Here is a 20,859-nt window from a genome sequence, read left to right as displayed (position 1 = left end):
ACCGCCCCCACACACGCTGGCCTCGGCACAGAGAGACATGTTATTAAGAAAATAAAAATAAAATAACAACTGTTGTGCGTTGCTCGCTGCCCGCCATGAAGCTAAACGCTGCAGTTGTTGAAGGAAAAGCTGCAATCAACCAAAAACTGCTTTGTTGGTTACATAACGAAGGTTTTCTAACGATATCACATAGAAATGAATTTGGTGGCGGCGGGAAGGGGTGGGGGGGGGGGGGTAAAGATCGCATCGAGTATGCATTTCCAGCTACTTTCGAGTGACCAGAAATAACCAGTCAACCAAATATGGGCTGCAGGAAAAAGCAAAGACGCGCTATACATGACGTCATAGCTGCGTGTGTAATGAGAGTTTGAGCAAAAACTAAGCAACAGAACCAAGGAGGTGGACTTTTACGAACAGCTCTCATTGAATTCCACTGTTCGCGTGGCAAGGAAGTGCAAATTTACGCACATCCCCAGTTGCAAAATGGTTTGGTGAGGCGGGTGATTTTTTTTTTTTTTTGCACGGCTGCATTTTCACGCACAATTCTCTGACGGAACACTGCTTTGGTTACGAGATAGATTTGTTCCCCCCCCGCACAGCTCTGCTTTGGTGGCGAGGAGGTGGACTTTTACGCAACGGGCTTTGGTTTAGTGGCGAGTAGATTCTAGTTTCACGCCACTAACATCGGGTCGCTTTTCAAGAAATGGACTTTTACGCACGAGAATAACAACGCGAGGACATTGACTTTGTGATTTGGTGACGAGAAAGGTGGGACTTTCACGCACAGCTCTTTCCTTCAGGGGCGAGGAGGACTTTTACGCACACATCCTCTCGTTCCTCCTCGCGCGCCACCCCCACACCATCCCGGCGCTCGCTCAGGATGCAAGCTGCAGGGGGAGCACATTGATGAACCTCGCTCTTCCAAGAAAACCCCAAACTAATTCAAAATGGAGAACTCGACCAACCAGACTCTGGGCGTGTGGACGGACTCGAGCGTGGCGTACAAAGTGATCGGCACGGCGTTGCTGCTGCTGATCTGCTTGGCAGGCGTGGTGGGCAACGTGATGGTGGTGCTGGTGGTGCTGACCACCAAGCACATGCGCACGCCCACCAACTGCTACCTGGTGAGCCTGGCCGCCGCCGACCTGATAGTGCTGACGGCGGCCGGCTTGCCCACGGCGGCCGAGGGCGCTTTGGGTTCTTGGGTGTTGGGTCACTGGGGGTGTCTGTGCATCACATACCTGCAGTACCTGGGCATCAACGCCTCATCGTGCTCTATTGCCGCCTTCACCGTCGAGAGGTACATCGCCATCTGCCATCCCATCAAGGCGCAGTTCCTGTGCACGCTGTCCCGCGCCAAGAAGATCATCCTTCTGGTTTGGACGCTGACGTCCGCCTACTGCGTCATGTGGTTCTACCTGGCCAACCTGCAGGTGTTGGTTTACGACAACGCCAAGGTGACTGCGTGCGGCTACCGGGTGTCCAGGAAGCTCTACCTGCCGGTGTACTTCTTCGACTTCGGAGTGTTCTTCGTGGTGCCACTGCTGCTGAGCGCGGTGCTGTACGGGCTGATCGGACGCATCCTTTTCCTCAACCCGCTTCCCTCTGACCCCAAGGAGCAGCAGCAGCTGCAGCGGCACAACGACCACGACAAGGGCAAGAGGAGCTACAGGAGCTCCAGCTCCACCGCAGCCTCGCGGAGACAGGTGAGAACCTGAGCCATACACCGACAAAACATTAGGGACGCAAAACAATTGGGAGCTCGTCAAAAGGCACTGATAAGCATTCAATGTTTGTTTTCCACCCCCCCCCCCAAAAACTGGGGTGGCTGGTGAGAAAAATAAAGATTTAAAATCATAGATCCCTAAGGGTTAAATGTTGATACATAAGGAACACAATTAATTTAGGTATAAAACACAATTTAAAAAAACGAACAAAACACTTTTAAATTCTAACAGTTGTTATCGATTAAATGCCAAAACACTAATATTAATTTGCATTAAAAAACAAAAACAAAAAACGAACATGGCGGTGAAAAGAACAACCAGATAGCAGGCGGCCTCTTGCTGACATGCCAGCTTGAGCTTCAGGAGCTTTGCTGAAGGTTTTGGGGAATATCCAACCCCAGAAAGTTTTTGGATACAAAGGGCAAAAACAATAGTTGTCTCACGTAGTCTGAAAATGAAAAAGAAAAATGGCAACGGCATCGATTTTAGGACCACGTTGTATCAGTTATGGATTAAAATGAATACATAAAAAAAAACTGTAGCGTATTTTCCACACTAAAAGGCGCACCTTCAATGCATGGCCTATTTTGTCATTTTTTTCGTACATTGGGCGCATCGCCTTACAAGACGCAATTTACAATGCATCCACTAGATGGCGCTACGCTGAAGGAAATGCCAACAGAACGATCAAATGTCAGTAAAACTTATTTAATAAAGCAGCGACACAGTTCACTTAACCAACAGGAAGTTATAACATTGACTCGTTAACGTTGAACTCTCTTGCCGCTGCTCTATTTCCGTGTTCAACGGCGTACCCGATCGCGTTAAGTTTGAACTTGAGCCAAGGAGCCATTTTGGAGTCGACCTATTACCGTAATGACCGCTGTGAGCTTTGAAGAAAATGGAAGGTTTTTAGGTGCGGTTTTTAGTGCGGAAAATACGGTACTTAAATCCTGGAAATTCAAAAATGTTTACAAAATTAAGCAATTTTAGTTCAGACATTCTTTCGTTTACCACTAGAGGGAGCCTGTGTCATAGACTTTTACGAATCACTGCTAAAATTAACCCGTTTGTGACGTGTAATCTCCGTGCCAGGTGACCAAGATGCTAGCAGTGGTGGTGATCCTGTTCGCCGTACTGTGGATGCCGTACCGCACCCTGGTGGTGGTCAACTCCTTCCTGGACCGTCCGTACCTGAACAGCTGGTTCCTGCTCTTCTGCAGAGTGTGCGTGTATCTGAACAGCGCCATCAATCCGCTCATCTACAACGCCATGTCGCAAAAGTTCCGCGCCGCCTTCCTCAAGATCTGCCGATGCGGCCGCAGGGCTTCCGACAAGCCGGTGGGCTCTCACGGCGGGGCACTGAGCTATAGCGCCGTCAAGGACTCGTCAGTGGCAGAGTGCACAGACCGCTTTCCCACCGACGTGGAGGAGGTCACCATCACCGGCGGGCTCCTGGTAGAGCACAAGGCCATCTTCGGCGGATCCTCCTCGTCTCCTTCCTATGAGAAAGCGGACTTCGAGATGGCGGCTTGAGCGTCTTCACAGAACCCAACCTTTCTCGAGCCGGGGCACATTTTATATTCCAAAAATGTCAGTTAATGTCGAGCGTGTTGCTACCGAGTCGTCTATGTAACATGGGTTCATCATTGTGGTCATGCTACTTGTATGGCTTGATGATGCTTTGCTGATTATTCTGTGTCGTGACAGACCACGGTAAATAATGCAAGCTAGTACTTTTGAGGAGACTCAGGTGTGTTTGTGTCGATCGATTTACCTACCAAACAGTCATATCAAGTATCAAGTACAACTTTATTGTCAAATGTGCTGAATATAGCACAGATGAAATTTCTTCCCTCTCACAACATACAACAAGAGGAGCCGCTGCGGGTGCCCGCGCCGCCATCAAAGGAAAAGTTAACATAACACACATGTAACATGGTCCTATGATTATGGTCATGCTAGATGCATGGCGCGGATACTTTGCCGATTATTGGTCTGTGTCCCAGGTCAGCGTAAATAAATCCAGCCATGACGGTTTTGGGGCAGGGTTAGGGTGTCAAACAAGGGGGATCATTTGAAAATGCTAAATTAGGACTTTCAAATTAGGGTTCAAGCCCGGGTTTGGGATTCCAAGTATGTTTTACAGCAAGGGCTGGTGTTTTGAATTATGGTTTCAAGCCTGTGTTGGGGGTTCAAGTTAGGGTTTCAAATGAGGTCTCTCAGCCTGGTTTAGGAAATTGAAATTTACAACACAAATCAGGTGTCTGAATTAGGATTTCAAACTTGGTTTAGGGTTTCAAAGTTGGGTTCTCAGCCAGGGCTAAAGATTTTTAAATGCGCTTTCAAGCAAGGGTTAAGGTTTGGCTTGGCTGGTAAACCCTCTCAGACAAAATCTAAAGGAATAATCTTTCAATTTACATCATGACTCGACATTGTACATAGCAAGATGACAAACATGATGATGGCCCAAAGGAAATCATGTAAAACAACTTCACCTGTAAAAAAAAAAACTTACCTGTTGCTTTGGGAAACAACTCTTTACAGTGCACATTTCCTTTCTCCACCATCACGGACGCGAGGCCGAACTAAGAAGGCTGCCTGCGGTCTCCTGGCAACCGCCTCCCTTGATTGACAAGATCCCAATGAGGACGACGTTAATTGAAGCAGTCGTGCATTTCGAAACACTCTGTTTCATGTCATGTTCGTGTGTGAGCTTTGGGTGGCAACTTTTTTTTTCTTCCTTAGACCGAAAAAAAAAGGCTTTTATTCAACTCCTGTTCTGTCCTTATTTACAATGAAAGCACGGAATGTGAATGGCTGTCAGATGGAGCGGGTGATGCGACGGCACCAGCGGAGGAAGAGGACGAAGATGCTGTGTCGTTGCCGATAAACACCGTCTTATCTATTGTGTATGTGTGAAAGTATGTGTGCGTATTGGTGCAAGACTGTTTTATTGTCCGTGACTTGTTTTAAAAATATATAAGATTGTATTTTTATATTGATTACTGGCCCTCACGGATAAGTGGGTGTTGTTTAGTTGCAAGTCCTATTTAAGATGCCGCCGTTGTTGGAAAGTGGAGCTGTGTTGTGCTGCCAATAAAGATGCTTGTGGAAGTGGGCTTGAGGCTTACGATTAATAATGTGGATGCTAATGCTATTTTTCCATTCAAAAAGGACTTTTTTTTGCCCCCCCCCCCAAGTCAGAATTTTCCATAAAAACTCTCAGAATTTACAAAACAGGAATAAAAGCGGTCCATGTTTTGTTTTTTGTTTTTACATCTTTTTTAAATCAGAGATGCAAGTACATTTTTATTTTGCGCCGATTCCTAATCTTCCCTCATTTTTTTCACATCACATCAGATTTTCATAATAACAATAGTAATATACTTCAGCAACAGGAGGAGTTTGTTAATGAAAGGGCAATACTGTAGCTATAAATTAGAACGCATTTTATAGATCAAATTTAAAAACAAAAACAATGTGCGGCTCATTGAACATGAGGGGTGAAAAAGCACCGATGCTTTTTGTAGGTGGAGGGGGGAGAAAAAAAAAATCCATCTTCTGAGGTGAGAGACGAGGTGACCCTCCATCAGACGCCTGACGTGGACGACGTGCCGGAACTTTATTAGGAATTGCGCCGCCGCAACTTTTCAGAGCGAAATGAGCGAGAGGCGACCTGTTGACTCTGAAGGCCTCCTTGCACGTCTGCTTTAGGCTTGCTAATAAAAAAAGGCAGGAAGGGGAAATTCAATTGTACGCCGTTAATGACATTACGCGTGTTTTTTTTCCACAGAACCTACCACCCCCTGCCGGGGGGGATCAAAAAACTAACAAAAAAAAAAAAATCAAGAAGAGGCAATACGAAAAGAACCAAAAGTGAGGATACGGACTATTTTAGGATTTAGTGGATGAATGAGAACAGCTCAAAAAATGACAAAGGCTTGACCTCATAGGACAGTAAAGTCAAATAACTTGACACATCAAAACACCACACAGGAAATCTGTCATTCATAATGTATGTCAATAATCATAGCTAAATATGTATATTATAAAATGAACGTAGGCGTAAAAAACAGGATCGAAGAGGACTTTGCATCCCATAATCATCAGCAAAAACTGAAGTAACATGTTTCCCATTTTCATAATTCTTATTTTATATTTGGACTGTGTTTTAATAAAATAGTGTGCCAGCCAAAATAAATGGGAGGGAGAACAAAATATAAACTGTACTTTAAAAATACATTAAATAGCGTGAAAACCAACCCAGATCCCGTTATGGAAAGGGGATAACTGTACTCTACTTCTTGAATAATGTTGTAATCTCACAAGAATAAAGACAGACCGTATGTGAGAAAAAGATGATGCATGTATTTTCCAAGAAAAAAAAAAAAAAAAGAAATCCTCCAAGAATGAATTCCAATTGATTTCAAGAATACAGGCATTTTTAGATTGGTTCATCTTCTGATTGGTGATCGGTTACCGTTTTTTTTTTTAAAACACATTCATCGGCTCCAAAATCCTGGTCATGTAAAGCCGACATGATAATAAAGTCGGAGTTGTATTATTATTATTTTTTATTTTTTTAAAGAGCTATTAATTAGAGAGCTAACTCATCTGCAATGTCTCATAATATTTGTTGACTAAGAAGTGAAAATTCATAACACTAGTCTTGGATATAGACTTATTAATACAACTAAATAAGTAACCATTTCGAGTGGTGTATTGATAGCGCATCATGCGTGGTAACGACGCACAGGGCGAAAACACACTTGCATGTCGTCCCAGAGAGCGTCAAACAAGATCGCTATTCCGCAGACAGCAAGCTTCGGGTCAAACTACATCAATGGTATTTATGCAAATTATTACAAACTGTCAAAGGTGCAGCGCTATGGGGTGCAACGTCAAGCAATCTAATTGACGAAGAAGGAACGGCCGGAAATTATGAATGTGGGGGAAAATTGGCGGGCGTGTGGAGAATTATAAACGCGCATGTCCAAGTGGCCGGAGACTTATAGTATGTACACAGGGGCGGCGCATTGACTTAATTCACTTCAAGATAACGTCTCATGATTTCAATATTCTTTGGAACAAGGTGCGCTATTTGGTTTTTGATGCGTCCGTTACAGACACTCTAGCAGAGGTGACCAACGTGGGGAGGTCCGTCCCACTGAGACTTAATATTAAGAAAAGTTGACAAAGATTTGTCGCAGTGCATAAATTGTTGAATTCCACTGGAGTTCTTAATTTTTTTTTATGTGCTTTCTAAAATGAATTTAATCACAAAAATGAGTTGTGAAATGATTTATGGTAAAAATAGAGAAAATAGTCCAGGGATGGCTCCAGTATATATTTATCTATATATGTCCAGCTATCTATCTACAGTATATGTGTAGTTATTCAATAAATTATTCACTAAATTAGTTCGGAACGATATGACAAAAAATCATTTAGATTATGATCAAATCTGAGTTGTTCCACCCCTGGACTAAGCAGACATTTGACATTTTCGGTCTGAGGGAATGCACGTTTATTTTCCAGACTGCTCTGCATCCATCTTAATTATTATTAACCTTTAGCACAAAGAGGTTACCAGAGGTGAGGGCGAAGAGCCTCTCATTGGTGGCCCTGAAGCCCAGCACGGGTTTGTCCGAGTCCAGGCTGGCCACCTGTTGCTTGGCAACCTGCCCTACCTCCCTGCCAAGCTTCCTGTTGAAAAGCACGCCGTCCACCGGGGACGGCTGGCGGTAGATGAAGGCGCGGCGCAGGCACTCGCACAGCGATGCGTATGAGTAGTTAGGGGCGCACGTGGAGAACTTCTTGTCCCGCTTGGACGCCTGCACGTAGCCTAGCAAAGAGGAGATACACGCTCACAATTAAGCTAGCATGCTAAGCTCATACCATTGATGAGCCTCACGCGAATATGGTTTGTTCAGGAAACCACTGTAAACATTTATGTGACACAGACGCAACATCTTGCAAAGTGGCACACGGTGTGTGTGTGTGGGGGGGGGCATGCGACAAACAAAAGGGCACAAAGCTTTCTGGCGGCTGAAAAACTAATTATCCTCCACGAGAAAAAAAAAAAAACAGATTAGCACAGGTGCCCCTTTGCAGCCTTCCGCCTGCTCCTTCTGCTTCCTCATTAGGACTTGGGAGACTTGTCCTAACCGTCTCCCAAACTTGTATTTTTTTCTGAGTCATACCGATATAATAAGATAAGATAAGATATCCTTTATTAGTCCCACACTGGGGAAATTTACATTAGGTTAATTATTAAAAAAGTATTAACATTATTAACATAAGTTAATACAGTCATGCATTAACTTGTTCTTGCTTCAAACTACTTATTGGCACTCCCAGTGGAAGTTTACTCCAAAACTAAACAAAATGAAGACAATAGCATGTTGGATATTTAGCCAAACAAAAAAATCACGACCGAAAGTCAGCTAGCTTTATGCTAACACATAATGGGAAACACTATAGACTGACTGACAAAATTAGCATAAATATTGCACTGGTTATTTAAAAAAAATAAACCACAGCAGAGACAAGATGACAAAACCCAAGAAAATATTCCTTATCCTCCACAAATAACTAATATAAGTTCGTTGAGACTTCTCTGCGATTGGCTGGCAACCAGTTCAGGGTGTCCCCTGCTTACTGCCCGAAGACGGCTGGGATAGGCTCCGGCACACCCAACACGGCGCACAATCATTGACAATAAGTGCGTTTTTTAAAAGATATACCAGTATTTTACTTAATGATTAGTTCATGAATTCTAATAATTCAAAATTCTCAATCAATGAATTGGAATTATTTAACAACTACCACACATACACTGCACATTTTATTTGGATTCATTTTATTAAACAATTGTTTCATTAATTCCAATTGAATTATTTATAAACAATACAAATTTTAAAAATCATTACCTACAAAATATTTTTTAATGTATTTTATGAACCGGTCAGTTCATTAAAATTCAATTACAAATGATATAACGAACATGAGAATTAAATATTTTTTAATTATTCGCCCCAATTACAATACAATAAAAAATGGAAGTGTATGGTTTATTAACACAAACTATTTTATCATTTGTCACAATTAATCTATTATATGTATATAATACAATTTAAATAGAATTGATAACATTATACATAATACAATTTAAATCGAAATAGATAATTAAAACTAACTTCAAGAAACTTATTAATTGCAGTAAATAACTGGTTAGGTATTTATAATTAAATTAATTATATAACTATAATGAGAATTTTTTTATTGTTGAATGAATAATGCATATGCAATTTCAACTCGCTCTATTTTTTTAAATAAATTAATTTGCTTTCAAAATTAAGGCGAGCATGAACTTTCTTACCCAGGGCGTTGAAGGTGGCGACGTGGTCCCACATGTCGGCGGGCCGGTCAGGCCGCGGCTGCCACAGCAGGGCGTCCACGTCGTGACGGAGGCACATACACGGCATCTGGGCCGGGTCCACGGTGACGGTGAAGAGGTACTGATGGCTGCCCAGGTTCACCTGCGAGCGGGCAACAGGAATCCACCAAATCGTTTTTTTTCCTTTCATGTCTGGTTAACTGCGTTGCTTTTCGTAACGTCAAGATGAGACACGTGCGCCTGCGTCATGCTGGGTGGCTATTTTAGATTAATATAGTTGTTGATCACTAATTTATTTGTCATGTTAATTTCAAATAATTGTGTGTGTTCGTAATCACAAAAAGCAAACCCTGGTTTGAATAAACACAATGACAATTTTATAAGCAAAGGGACGGTGGGGGTTTTAAAATCCTGAATAGGACTTTCGTGAAATCAGGAGATTTCATTTTAAAGCGCCCAGCCCTAGCGCCTCGTCAAGTGGAAGGCGAAGACAAGCATTTCAGCGAGCTCTCACGCCTCCACTCCAAATCTCATTTTCCCGCCACTTACAAGGCCAGCGCTGAGGAACACAGCATAAATGGCGAGCAAGGATGTTGGGGAGGAACATGACCCAGCTTGAATGTGAACAATCGAAACCAAGACGAGAGATAACGTGAACACGGGCACGGAGGCACCTAGCGTGACAAAAATGTTTCATGCGAATTTTGCACCCATCAGGCATAATTACCCATTGCGAACTAACTGTCAGACACGGACAATTAGTCTGTGTATCGACTGTCAGTCATCCATGAAATGACATGATAATCTGCAACGGGTGGATGGAGGAACTGGAGACTTCGTGGGCGGTGCAGTATGATGATGAGTGGATTAAATTTTTTGGATTACAGACACAATTTGATTTATTGGTGCTGCCTGTTAGGAACATGTTTTTGTTGTCATCACTGATAAATATGATAAGCATAATATGGCCGTCAACGTATTTATTTAGTTTTAATCCAAAGCCTTTTGGGTTTCACCTTTCAAATACAGAGGTACCTCTACTTGCGAAATCGATTGGTTCTAGGAAAAAAAGAAATTTCTTAACTAGAAAATTTTGTAAGTAGAGACGCATTTTCCATGTAAATCCCCTAATTCGTCGCTCTTAGCCAATGGGATGCCAGGATAATGCTCGGGAATAGCCAATGGCGGACCAGCTATAAGTATGTTGCGTTCAGGAAACTGGGAGCTGCGACCAGCAGCCCGTACTGTATTTTTTACCTTTCGTATCTTGAAATTTCTTTCGTAACAAGAGGCAATATTTTCCTGTTGAGACGTTTCGTAGCTTGAAAGATTCGTATGAAGAGACATTCGTAAGTGGAGGTACCACTGCACATGTGGAAGCTGAATCCATTGGAAATCAATCCAATCAAGCTTTAGTCTGATAGCAGGGAGGGTTTGATCTAATCGGCATTATGCATGATGCATAATGCTGTCAACAATGAGTCATTGTGCATTTGTTCATGTCGAGTATCACGGCCCTCATCTGGTGCTGCGGCTTAATGCTGTCTAATTATTGTTTGGCAACCACTCCGCGGTTGTCGCGGGGGTCTCTCAAGAACCTGTTTCCCGATACAAAGAGGACAAGGACGCAGCCATCAAAGGCTGACATTACAAAAACAAGTCTATAAGAACATTTTTAAACAGACGGTAGCAAAAACAGCAGAGATGCTCACATCATATCTGTTTTATTTGCTACCAATCACTGATATCACAAACTATTGCACATCAATTTAATTAAAAATAAATAAATAAAAGACCTTTTCCTGTTTGACTGGCTCTGTTTTCAAGCAGATAGCCAGAGTAAGGCTGGGAAGTTCAACTTGATCATCAAGAACAAAAGGTGCAAAATGGATCGGATCCGCTGCAATTTCATGATGAAAGGTCTTTTGCAGAAGGAAAGACATATTAAACCTGGCACAAAGCGGGCTGCAAGAAAAACAGGAAGATAAGCCTCCGCTGAATGAAGTTGTAATAAACGCACACATGCCCTGAGTCACATGCTCACACAGGCAGTGGTAGCCTTCAAAAAGGCCGGATGGCTATTTGTGAGCAGCGGGGAAACATTAAAAGGGCTTTTCATTTTCCGGAAAGACACGGCATCGCTTACGTTCAAGCTAATGATGAGCCTCTCATTCATTAGGCCATGAAATGGACTCCTGTGGGAGCTTTGTAATGGACAGACAACCAAATAGAGAGAGGGCCATTAGCCCTGAAACACACATCATTCAGACCCCCTCTCCATTCTTTAAAAAAAAAGTTTGGAATCGAAAGAAAGGACCACATTACTTGTGTGTCACATGTTTTCGATGAATGCCGAGCTGGTGATAAAAATAGCACACATGTGACGCATTGTTCACCTTGGCGCCGAGAAGGTCACCAGGAGCCTTTTTTTCACCTGGATGGTTGCAAGCTCCTCAAACAAGCTAAATCAAGCTAAAAGCAATAAAACACCGACGGAGGGGGCTGTAAATGACAAAGTATACCTCGGCGCGACATTAATGCCACCATAAATCATATAAAAACACCATCCTAAGTGCGTATACACGAGTACAATGCAGAGGGCCCAGAAATGGACAATAGCAGGAAAGCATCATTACAGGATACAATCAGCGGTTCAGATAATGGATGGACGGAAGTCTCCTTGGAAGAACGCTCCTCAAAATGGCAAGCGCACACAGACCCAAAAAGAAAAGGTAAATCTACATCAGCGTGTGGTGAATTTTCAATTACAGGGCTGACTCTCAATAAGCCCATAAATTAGTTGAACTACAGCGCTGGGCTGGACAGGAAAATAAACTCATCTATTCATATTCAGATTCCATGGCTTGTAGAAACGGTTCATGTTTGACTTTCACCAGTAGGTGCTCGACATGGTTTATCATTATTATACAGAGTAGTGCCAAAAAATAAAAAATAAATCAATTCTGTTCAATTTTAATAGCATTTAATTGCATTTTTTGTTTTTCATAAGCCCCGAGGCAAATAGCTAGCTAGCTAGCTAAATAAATGAACAAATGCATAAATAAATAAAATTTAAAATAAACTATTTATTTATTAACATAATTACTATATTAACAGTTTAAACCTTAAATACGATGTAAAAAAAAGCCTGTTGTGAATTTTGCCGTGACACTCCTCATTAGAGAATAGCAACTTGTGCAAAAAGTACTGAAACATTTAACAGTTGGACACATGCATTCAAAAACGTAGAGACGGTCGCATTAAGTTCACGTGTAAAGTTTTGAATCCATTTTAGGCTCGTCCTGAAATGTCACCCAAAAGCCAAATGTCCCTAGTTTTTGTCAGTAGAGTGTGAAAAAAAGGTTAAATGCCTGTAAATCATATTTTCATCGTCAAAGGGTAAAGGAGCCCCAAAATAAGATGTGTTATTCATTCTGTATATATTTCTTTATTCATCGACCGATTAATCATTACTGAAATTTTAGGGGAGTTTTGACAATGTCAAAAGTGGTTGTGTACTCACCACCTGAGTGGCCTTCAGCGACTCGCCGTCGAAGTGCACCAGGCTGGAGGTGTCCTCAGGGTAGCCGTCGCAGTCCTCAAGTTCTTGGGAGTTGCAGGCTGGCTTGTCCAGGTCGGGATTAGCGTGCTGGAGAAGCCGTCAAGAGAGCACAGAGGCGGACGAGTTATTCTTGTTCTGCATTTATTAGCATGAGAGCAGGCCTTGATTAGCCCGGAGAAGCCAAAGAGGGAACAGATGACGCTAACAACGGCTGAGAGGAAGCGGGCCCCAAATGTCTGACTACGGGTGTGATATTGTGCGAGGAAAGGGGGCGGGGGGGGGGGGGGGGCTCAGAGCAACTGAAAGGGGCTGGTCATCAGTACATATGAAGGCTAATTTAAAAAGTGGAAGGATTAATTTAATCTGTAAAGGAGGCAAAGCGGAACAGGGCATGCCTGAAAGACGAGATGTAAACTATCGAGACAAGAATGAGGTTATTACAATACAAGTGGTTGATGAGGACACTGATATGTCTCATTGAGCAAAACTGTCTGTACTGGGGGACCTTGCGTTAAGACTTTGAATCAACCTTAATTGACTGCTGCAGACGAAAAGGGAGCCTGTACTATCTCAGAACAAAATGCAAATGTTATCTCTTTAATTCCACAAGATGTACGTCTTTTTAAAATTAGGCCCCGCCTACCAAGGACGTACGTGTACGTCTCAGTCTTTTTTTTTACGTCATAGAGAAGAGGAGGGTCTGATGCAATCTGTGAATGACAATAAGCCGTTTGCATTGTAAATCATGTAAAAAAGCGACCAGTAGGTGGCAGTGGTGCCTCTTGTGTTTGCTTTTACAAAAAGCTCTTTTTCTCCGTTTTTTTGCCCAGGAATCGCCATTTTCATGAAACTTAGCCATTTTGTAATGCCGATTGCTGAAGAATGGAAAAAGATAGAAACATTTTTTTTCTGCCGAAAGAAGAGAGCCCATACATTATTTTGGTAGGCTCCATGTTTATATAGCATTAGAACCAAATATTCTGTTGGCCTTGCAAGATCAGTCAAAATCCAGTAAAACGCTGGGATTGAGGGGGAAACCTTTCGACAAACTTACTTCACAAAGGTATTGAGTGCTTGTGGAGGCTGCCAAAACCAGCCAATGATTCGTAAAGCAAAAAAAAAAAATAGAAATCATCTAACATGGAGTAAGTCCTCATCGGCAGTATTTGGCGCTATACTGTCGCAGTTGAAACATCGGCGAATCATCATCTGCATCAGAAAGCAAAGTCTTTGGCTCACCACGTCCGCTGAGGTCAGGTGGGTGAGCCTCTCCTGGACGAGGGCAGCCTGCTCATCGCTCATCACGTGCTCCCCTCGACGGTCACCCATCACCAGCTCGGGCCACATGGGACCTTCAGTGCGCTTCTGCAGACTCACTTCTAGGCTGCGGACGGCCAAAATAACAATCACCATCAAATAAAGTGTTACTCTGAAACGTCTTTAGACTACAAACCTTTTGTCATCCCTGAGGATCCAGGCACAGGCCTCGGGGTCTACGGAGGCGTACAGCTGGCCCTCCAGCAGGGGGGCGAATCCCCGCACGCCGACGCTCATGGAGTCCGCCGTCAGCCGGAACTGGATCGCGTCCTTGGTCACGCCCTCAGGCAGGCGCACGCTGGCCGTGATGTCGTCTGACGTCTGCTGCCAGAAGTAGACGGGATCTGGATTGCGAGGGGCATCGAGTGTTTATAATTAGCACTTCAAAACTTGTTTTGAGGAGCACTTACAATCATATTTGATTATGAGCAGCCAACCTTGCAACTTGAGTCTGTACAAGAAACTCCTCTATACGAGCACCCCCCCCCCAAAAAAAATCCTGCTACTGCGTCTGACTGCCACTCTTGTATGAGACATTGCCATTTGTGTCACACATTATGCAGCTATTCTGTCACTGCTGTTCTGTTTTAATTAGTCAGATTGGGCTCAGGCAAATTTTTCAATTAGTCAGACACCAAGCGATTTCTGACTAATTGGAAGATTAGCTTGTGTAACAGAACTGCTGTTAATCGGGAATGTTCGGTTCAGTTTGCTTATCGTCAAGGTTTCCCTGCAGGCGCTAGCAATGCTCTTTTTTTCCCCCTCCTTTCTTCGATCACTGGCAGCTGAGTGACACCAGGGAGCAAATCTTTTGACCTGAGGTAGGAATGCTGTGGTGCATTTCTTTCTCTGGGTGGCTTTCTCTCACCAGGTCACCGGAGGACAAGAATGAGGATGATGTTTGGCATCTCGGAATCAACATCATCGTCTTGAGCGAGAGGCAGCCTGCGACTCAAGTACGAGGTGGTGTAGTGGCCCTCGTTGACGTTTTGTGATTTGATGTTGGTTCACTCCACGAGTGCACACTTGGCAGGCAAAAAGTAATTTTGTTGATCCTTGGTGGACTCTTATGAGAAGAGTTAAAGCGGACGGGATACATCGAAGCTTTGGAAAAGTGCAAAACGTAGGCCTGCTACTCTGTACTTGCAAATATGTACTCATGTCAAACAGTGCCATAGCTTAGCTGTCTTTCTGTGTTGTTTTTGGGGGGATATTTGTTCAACCGCAACATTTCCAGTCAACGTGCAGGGAAGTGAGAAGGGAGCAAACGAAATGATGATGAATGTGCTGTGCTCACATCTGTGCTGATGTTTGTATAGGAATTTACTGTATGGTTCGTGACACCTGCGGAGATGCTGAATTTGAGCTAATAATGATTAAAATTGCTTAGGTTTAGTATAAACTCAACATATACCTCAAACTATGTTCCCAAAAACACTTAAACATTTCAAAGTCAACTTAAAAGACCGCACCCTTAAACACCCTTAAAAATAAATGCCTCACAAACGGATTTTGAAAAGAAAAATGCACTGGAAATACGGTGAAGATTCTGCGTGACTTCCACGAACAACCCAGTCTAAACCCAGCTCCTCCCCAACATACAAAGCTTGTCTCTACTGTACTTTTTCACTCCCTTGGGACCAATTACTGTACAGTGAACCCTCTGTTACATCGTGCTAATTCCATTTTATGTAGGCATTGAACTGTGGACTTCTGTTAGACAGAATTAGACTTTAACTGTTGTTTTGTACCTAGTGCGTGTGAGCCTAGAACTATTGCAATAAATGGGGGTCAATGAACTGAAAAATGGTGATTGGTGAATTGGTGGATGTCTACTGTATTCCCAAAGCTGGAAATGTATAGAAATAAAAAAAGATGATGGTCTGTATGAATGCAATGAATGACAGACTGTCAGGCATGAATAACACTATTCGACCATCACAAAGAGAAGAAAATGTCAGATGCCTCGCCTGCTGTGACTATGAGCACGACTTCATCGCAGCAAATTGAACATGATAATATAAAACAGCTTGTCTTCTACCCACCTGCCTTCTCCACCTCCATAGCTTGTTCATCCGCCGCCGACTGCGGCTGCTTGAGGGGCTCGCCGTCCACGTGCGTGAAGTCGAAAGGCCTCTCTGACGCCACCATCAGACCGTCGCCCCGAGGCGTCACGGCGGCGTAATGAGGCACCGACTTTCCTTGGAGGAGGCACCTCTTCTTCACTTTGTAATTCTTTTCCACGCCTTGTGCGAAAAGACATCAGTTATTACAAGCCCCCTGTAGCCATGTTAAAAAAAATAATAATAATGTGATGGAGAGTTGAAAGAGATATTTAATGGCAACATGCTTGTAGTTGCAAGTGGAAGAATATTAGCTTGGTACAAAAACAAATTATACAGTTTAGTTACGTAGTTTTGTGAATCAATTTGGGGTTTTTTTTTAGTTTGTTCTGTTGGCTTATCTGACAAAATGATCTCCGAAAATGTCCATAATGACCACTTTGAAACAAAATGGCTGAAAACACATGTCGTTTGGGCATTGCGCCCCCCCTCCAAAATGGCCACCAACCTCTGGAATGAACAAGGCAGCCATACGGATTTAAGTTTCTTGCCCACACCTTGCCCTGCCGCGTTGGTGACCGTGATCCACTCGAGTGTCACCGAGTATCCACTTCCCGCTGTTTCCTGAGTGTCCTTGACGACACGCAGCAGCAGGACCTCCAGTGTGTGGGTGTCCGCCTGGACGTGGGCCACGCTGTGGAGGACAATGAAGGGCCCGCCCAGGTCTTCTGTGAACAGCGGCTGGAAATGCAAATAGCCCATTGGAGTCCCTTATTTACATCAATCATTGATATGATTCGAGATAACAGTGGGTAAGAAAAGTTGATTCATCCTGTTGAATGTAATTCATCCAGGTGTGTAAGCTTTTTATATCCACCCTAAAACAACCACGGCTGCAAACAAAGTGCTGTGGATGGAGTACAATTTTGACGTACAACAACAAAGACAGTTAAAACAATACATTTATACCATGAAAATAGTAAAAAACATAAAACACACAACGCCGAGTCCCATGCTGAGTCAAAAGGCATAGAATAAAATGTGTTGTAAGACGAGTTTCAAAATTTAGCTAGCCACCTAAGATGAAAAAAGCTGAATTCAACAGCAGCACCAATTTGCTGGTCTAATTTGAAATCCAAGTTTGTGATTGATGGCTTTAGATAAGGCACTATAACTTCTGTTTTCTTTTCATTGAAATACAAGAAATTCAGCGCTATCTAGGCCTTGATTTCCTCCAGATAGGACAAAAGTGGCCTTAAAGAGAACGCGTCCCTTTTGCTCAGACTGACTGTCTAGATCTGACTGTCAGCCGCATCGCAGTGGAAAGAAACACCAGGCTTTCTTAAGATTGGAACCCAGAGGCAGCAAATACAATGAAAACAGCAGGGGCTCCAAAATTGAACCCTGTGGAATACCACACAACAGTAGAGGAGAGTGGGACTCAGAGCAACCAAGGCTAAAAAAAAAGGATACAAAGTAAGCAAGCAAGCATACGAACCTCCCACTTTCCATGGGTACTGTCTCCCCGTTTGCTGGTACGAAGCAGGTAGAGTCGCCCGGCGCCGTCGGAGAGGGCGGCCCAGGTGGCCGACGTGAGGCTGAGGGAGGGGCACACGCGGTCTTCGCGTTGGTTCCATTCGGGTGGCAGGCGAAATACCTCTCTTGGCTTGCCCAGCACTGTGTCCTGCAAAAGCAAACAAACACAGAAAGATGACGCCGACCGTAGAAAAGGACGACAAGGTTACAGCATATTGTTATCTAACAATTTCTGTATTTTTGTTGAATCTTTTTTCAATATTTGTATATTTTACATCATCATTTTTACCTTCAACTTTTGTACTGTTGCTCTACGAAGTTAAAACATTTTTCTGATTACATTTTTTGTCATTTCCCCCCAACATTATTTGTACCGTTATCTAATATTTGTGAATGCCTTGAATATTTCTTTTACATTTTGTATTTTTCTAAACTTTTCAGTTCCTCAAAAAATGTTTTGACTGTTTTCCAAGTATTTGTACCTAGTTCAAATAAATCTACATTTTTTCATCTGCATTTTTGGTTAAAAGTGGAATTTGCGAGACGCGGCTTCTCTGCACAATAGGAACAATACCTTTAATTCAATTACCCACACACATTCATTTCATGTTAATACAACACATGATTAATTACGGCAAAACCAGTAAAACTTCTCTATTTCTATTCTTGTTACTACTACTTCCAAAGTGCAAAAAATTTGCCTGCATGACTCCTTAGTGATAGACAGATGTGTCCTTCCCGTTGCCGTAGCGACAGGTCCCGGGAGTTTTACGTGGCAAACTGGCCTTGCACATCCACATCTGTGGCGCGAACGTGACTACACACACGCACACATGCAAGCACACGCGGCAATGATGATTGGGACATAACAAGACATCAAGTGAACATCGTTCAACTGTGTGAAGTGTACGGCCGATGTGTCAATCAAGAGACAAGCCGAGCTTCATCTTGAAAACAAAACTGTCTTATCAGCTATCTAGTCGGGTCGTAAGTGCTCATCAAAAATGAGACATTAGAAACTTTCCATCCATCGTTTATCTGATCATCTTATCCTGAGGTTCGCGGGCGTGCTGGGGCCCATCCAAGCTGTCTTCACGTAATAGGCGCGGTACACCTTGAACTTGACCAAATACGTACACAGGTTTCCTCCCGACGGTGACAGTTTCTTACAAATACATTATTATATACTCATCATATACCCATCTGTCTGTTTTGAATCTCAAATGTGGCCCTTTAGCCCAAAAACTTTGCCCACCACTTTGCTTGTTCGTTCATGGGTGCAATGAAAGATACAAAGCACTTTGAGCCATGTGGTGCTGTTGGTCACCACCTGCTGGTGAACAAAGGCATCGAAGCGTCATTGCAAAATGAACAAGAGTGGAGGATTGTGCCCAGGAAACACACACACAAACACACACACACACACACACACACACACACACACACACACACACACACACACACACACACACACACAAAAGCATCATTCCAGGCCTACCAAAGTGACTGTGAGACTGAGCACTCGCCCTTTGCAGTCCACAAACAACACGCTGTCTTGGTACCAGGGGTCCAAGTGGAGGTAATTGTACATGCCAAACGCACGCATGTGCTCCAGCGTGTACTGGCAATCCTTCAACGTCACCTCCTCCACGGCTGCACGGAAACGAGAGAGCAGAAAGGTCAGGCAGAGAAGAAAGGCAAGGGAAATGCCAACTTTTGCACCCGCCCCCCAAAAAAGACTTATAAACTACCTTATTTCTTATTTACATATTATTTATTTATTAAGTGATTTTTTGGGGGCAATATCTGAAATCGCACATTACCTTTTCTTTTGGACTATTTGGACTTGGCGTTCATGCTTTGATCATGAGATGATGTCATTGTCATAGGGGGCCAAAAAAAAAATCAATTGCAATTGGAGTAGAGATTTTATGACAAGGCCATATCGGCCAGCCTGACAAAAAAAGGATAATGTGGCCACATCACAAAGAGCACATTCACAAGCTGGGCAAATAGTGCAATTTACATGATGAGCCACTTTTTGGTCACCTAATAGGCCTGATTACACTGTCACAGTCAATTACACTGATGGACAATGTAGAGACTTAGTGAAGCTAAAATGCATGTTTTTGGGATGTATGATGGAAGCGAGAACATGCAAACATCACATCTGGATTTGGTCTCAGAACCTGCAAATTGCGAAACCGACATGCCAACCACTTGTCCAACATGCTGCCTTCTCACAAACATGCTAAGCAAGCTAAAATGACACTGGGTGGAGAGCAAATCTAACCAAGTAACATCAACACAGACATTGTTTGTGATGCTGATAAATATCAGTGTCATCACATTGATATGTGTTGTAAAGATGACTACATCGAGGGGAAATTATGCAATATTCATATAATACAGCTCAGGTCTGATTGAATCTAAGTACAACTTTGCATTAACTGTAAATGGGGTTATTTAATACTTGCTATATTTACAGAAATCGAACCACAACTTTTATGAGAATAAAATGCATTTTCTTTTTACTTATAAACATTGTCAGAAGAAAAAAAATAGTCAAAGGAGGGCGTGAAAAGATTTTCAGAATTCATGATAAATAAACTTTAAACTAAATTATTAAAATGTATCAATACAATATCGGCAAGATTTTCCTGGGTATCAGAGTGACACTAATCTTGCAGTATCGTACACACTACTTAAAATAAAAACTGAATCGATTTATAAATTTCTTTATGCAATTGTATTAAGGTTAAACGACAACATTGGCCAACATATAAAATCGACAATTCAGATTTATAATTTGGCGGAGTTTACTTTTAAAACGGTCACTAGCAAATTAAGGTTGTATTAAAACGCGTTTATCATCAACTTAAATAAAGAAAATATGAGTATCTAGTGGTTATGAAGCTCTTTTTTTGTGCAAAATGACATAATTGCGTGCAGTGTGTGCCTTGCGAAAATTTCAAGCTAACTTCAAGCTTACCAGCGTCCAGCTCAACGTTGTACGTCGGTATGACGTCCAAGGATAGCCGGTAACTCTCGAAGTTTGGGTCCAACAGCTCTCTGTTTACCTTTAGGGTATAATTCGACGTGGTCATGGTGTTTGTTTTATATTTCAACAGCCAAGGTTAGGTTTTATTTTATTTTTTGGAGTGAGAGGGAGGAAAGGGCACGTTATCATGCACTTGTGGAGAGAGCGGTTTTTGTTTCGGGCCGGGGGTATTTTAGCAGCGAACGGAAATG

General features: G+C 42.8%; 2 protein-coding genes across 3 annotated transcripts; one reads left to right on the top strand and one right to left on the bottom strand.

The window, feature by feature from the left end:
- Positions 1-399: 399 nt before the first annotated feature.
- On the top strand, positions 400-4,862 carry LOC147190999 (thyrotropin-releasing hormone receptor-like). The gene is made up of 2 exons (XM_086136610.1): positions 400-1,706; positions 2,823-4,862. Exons 1-2 carry the CDS (start codon positions 948-950, stop codon positions 3,261-3,263), a joined length of 1,200 nt encoding a protein of 399 aa, XP_085992736.1. The 5' UTR covers positions 400-947; the 3' UTR covers positions 3,264-4,862.
- Positions 4,863-5,026: 164 nt separating this feature from the next.
- On the bottom strand, positions 5,027-20,810 carry nudcd1 (NudC domain containing 1). 2 transcript variants are annotated; one of them, XM_086137575.1, is made up of 11 exons: positions 20,600-20,810; positions 19,106-19,260; positions 17,570-17,755; positions 16,629-16,812; positions 16,054-16,254; positions 14,145-14,352; positions 13,931-14,075; positions 12,653-12,778; positions 9,112-9,271; positions 7,321-7,575; positions 5,027-5,449 (listed from the first exon to the last, which is right to left on the bottom strand). In XM_086137575.1, exons 1-11 carry the CDS (start codon positions 20,712-20,714, stop codon positions 5,181-5,183), a joined length of 2,004 nt encoding a protein of 667 aa, XP_085993701.1. In that variant the 5' UTR covers positions 20,715-20,810; the 3' UTR covers positions 5,027-5,180. The 2 variants fall into 2 exon arrangements, with proteins under 2 accessions (XP_085993701.1, XP_085993703.1); XM_086137577.1 differs by lacking the exon at positions 5,027-5,449 and having other exon boundaries at positions 5,614-7,575.
- Positions 20,811-20,859: the final 49 nt, after the last annotated feature.

Source organism: Hippocampus guttulatus, chromosome 18 (genome assembly GCF_054856545.1).
Source record: "Hippocampus guttulatus isolate MCC_2025c chromosome 18, RoL_Hgut_1.0, whole genome shotgun sequence".
NCBI lineage: Eukaryota > Metazoa > Chordata > Actinopteri > Syngnathiformes > Syngnathidae > Hippocampus > Hippocampus guttulatus.
Note: the sequence above shows the minus strand (reverse complement) of the source record. Positions and strands in the feature narration are given on the sequence as shown.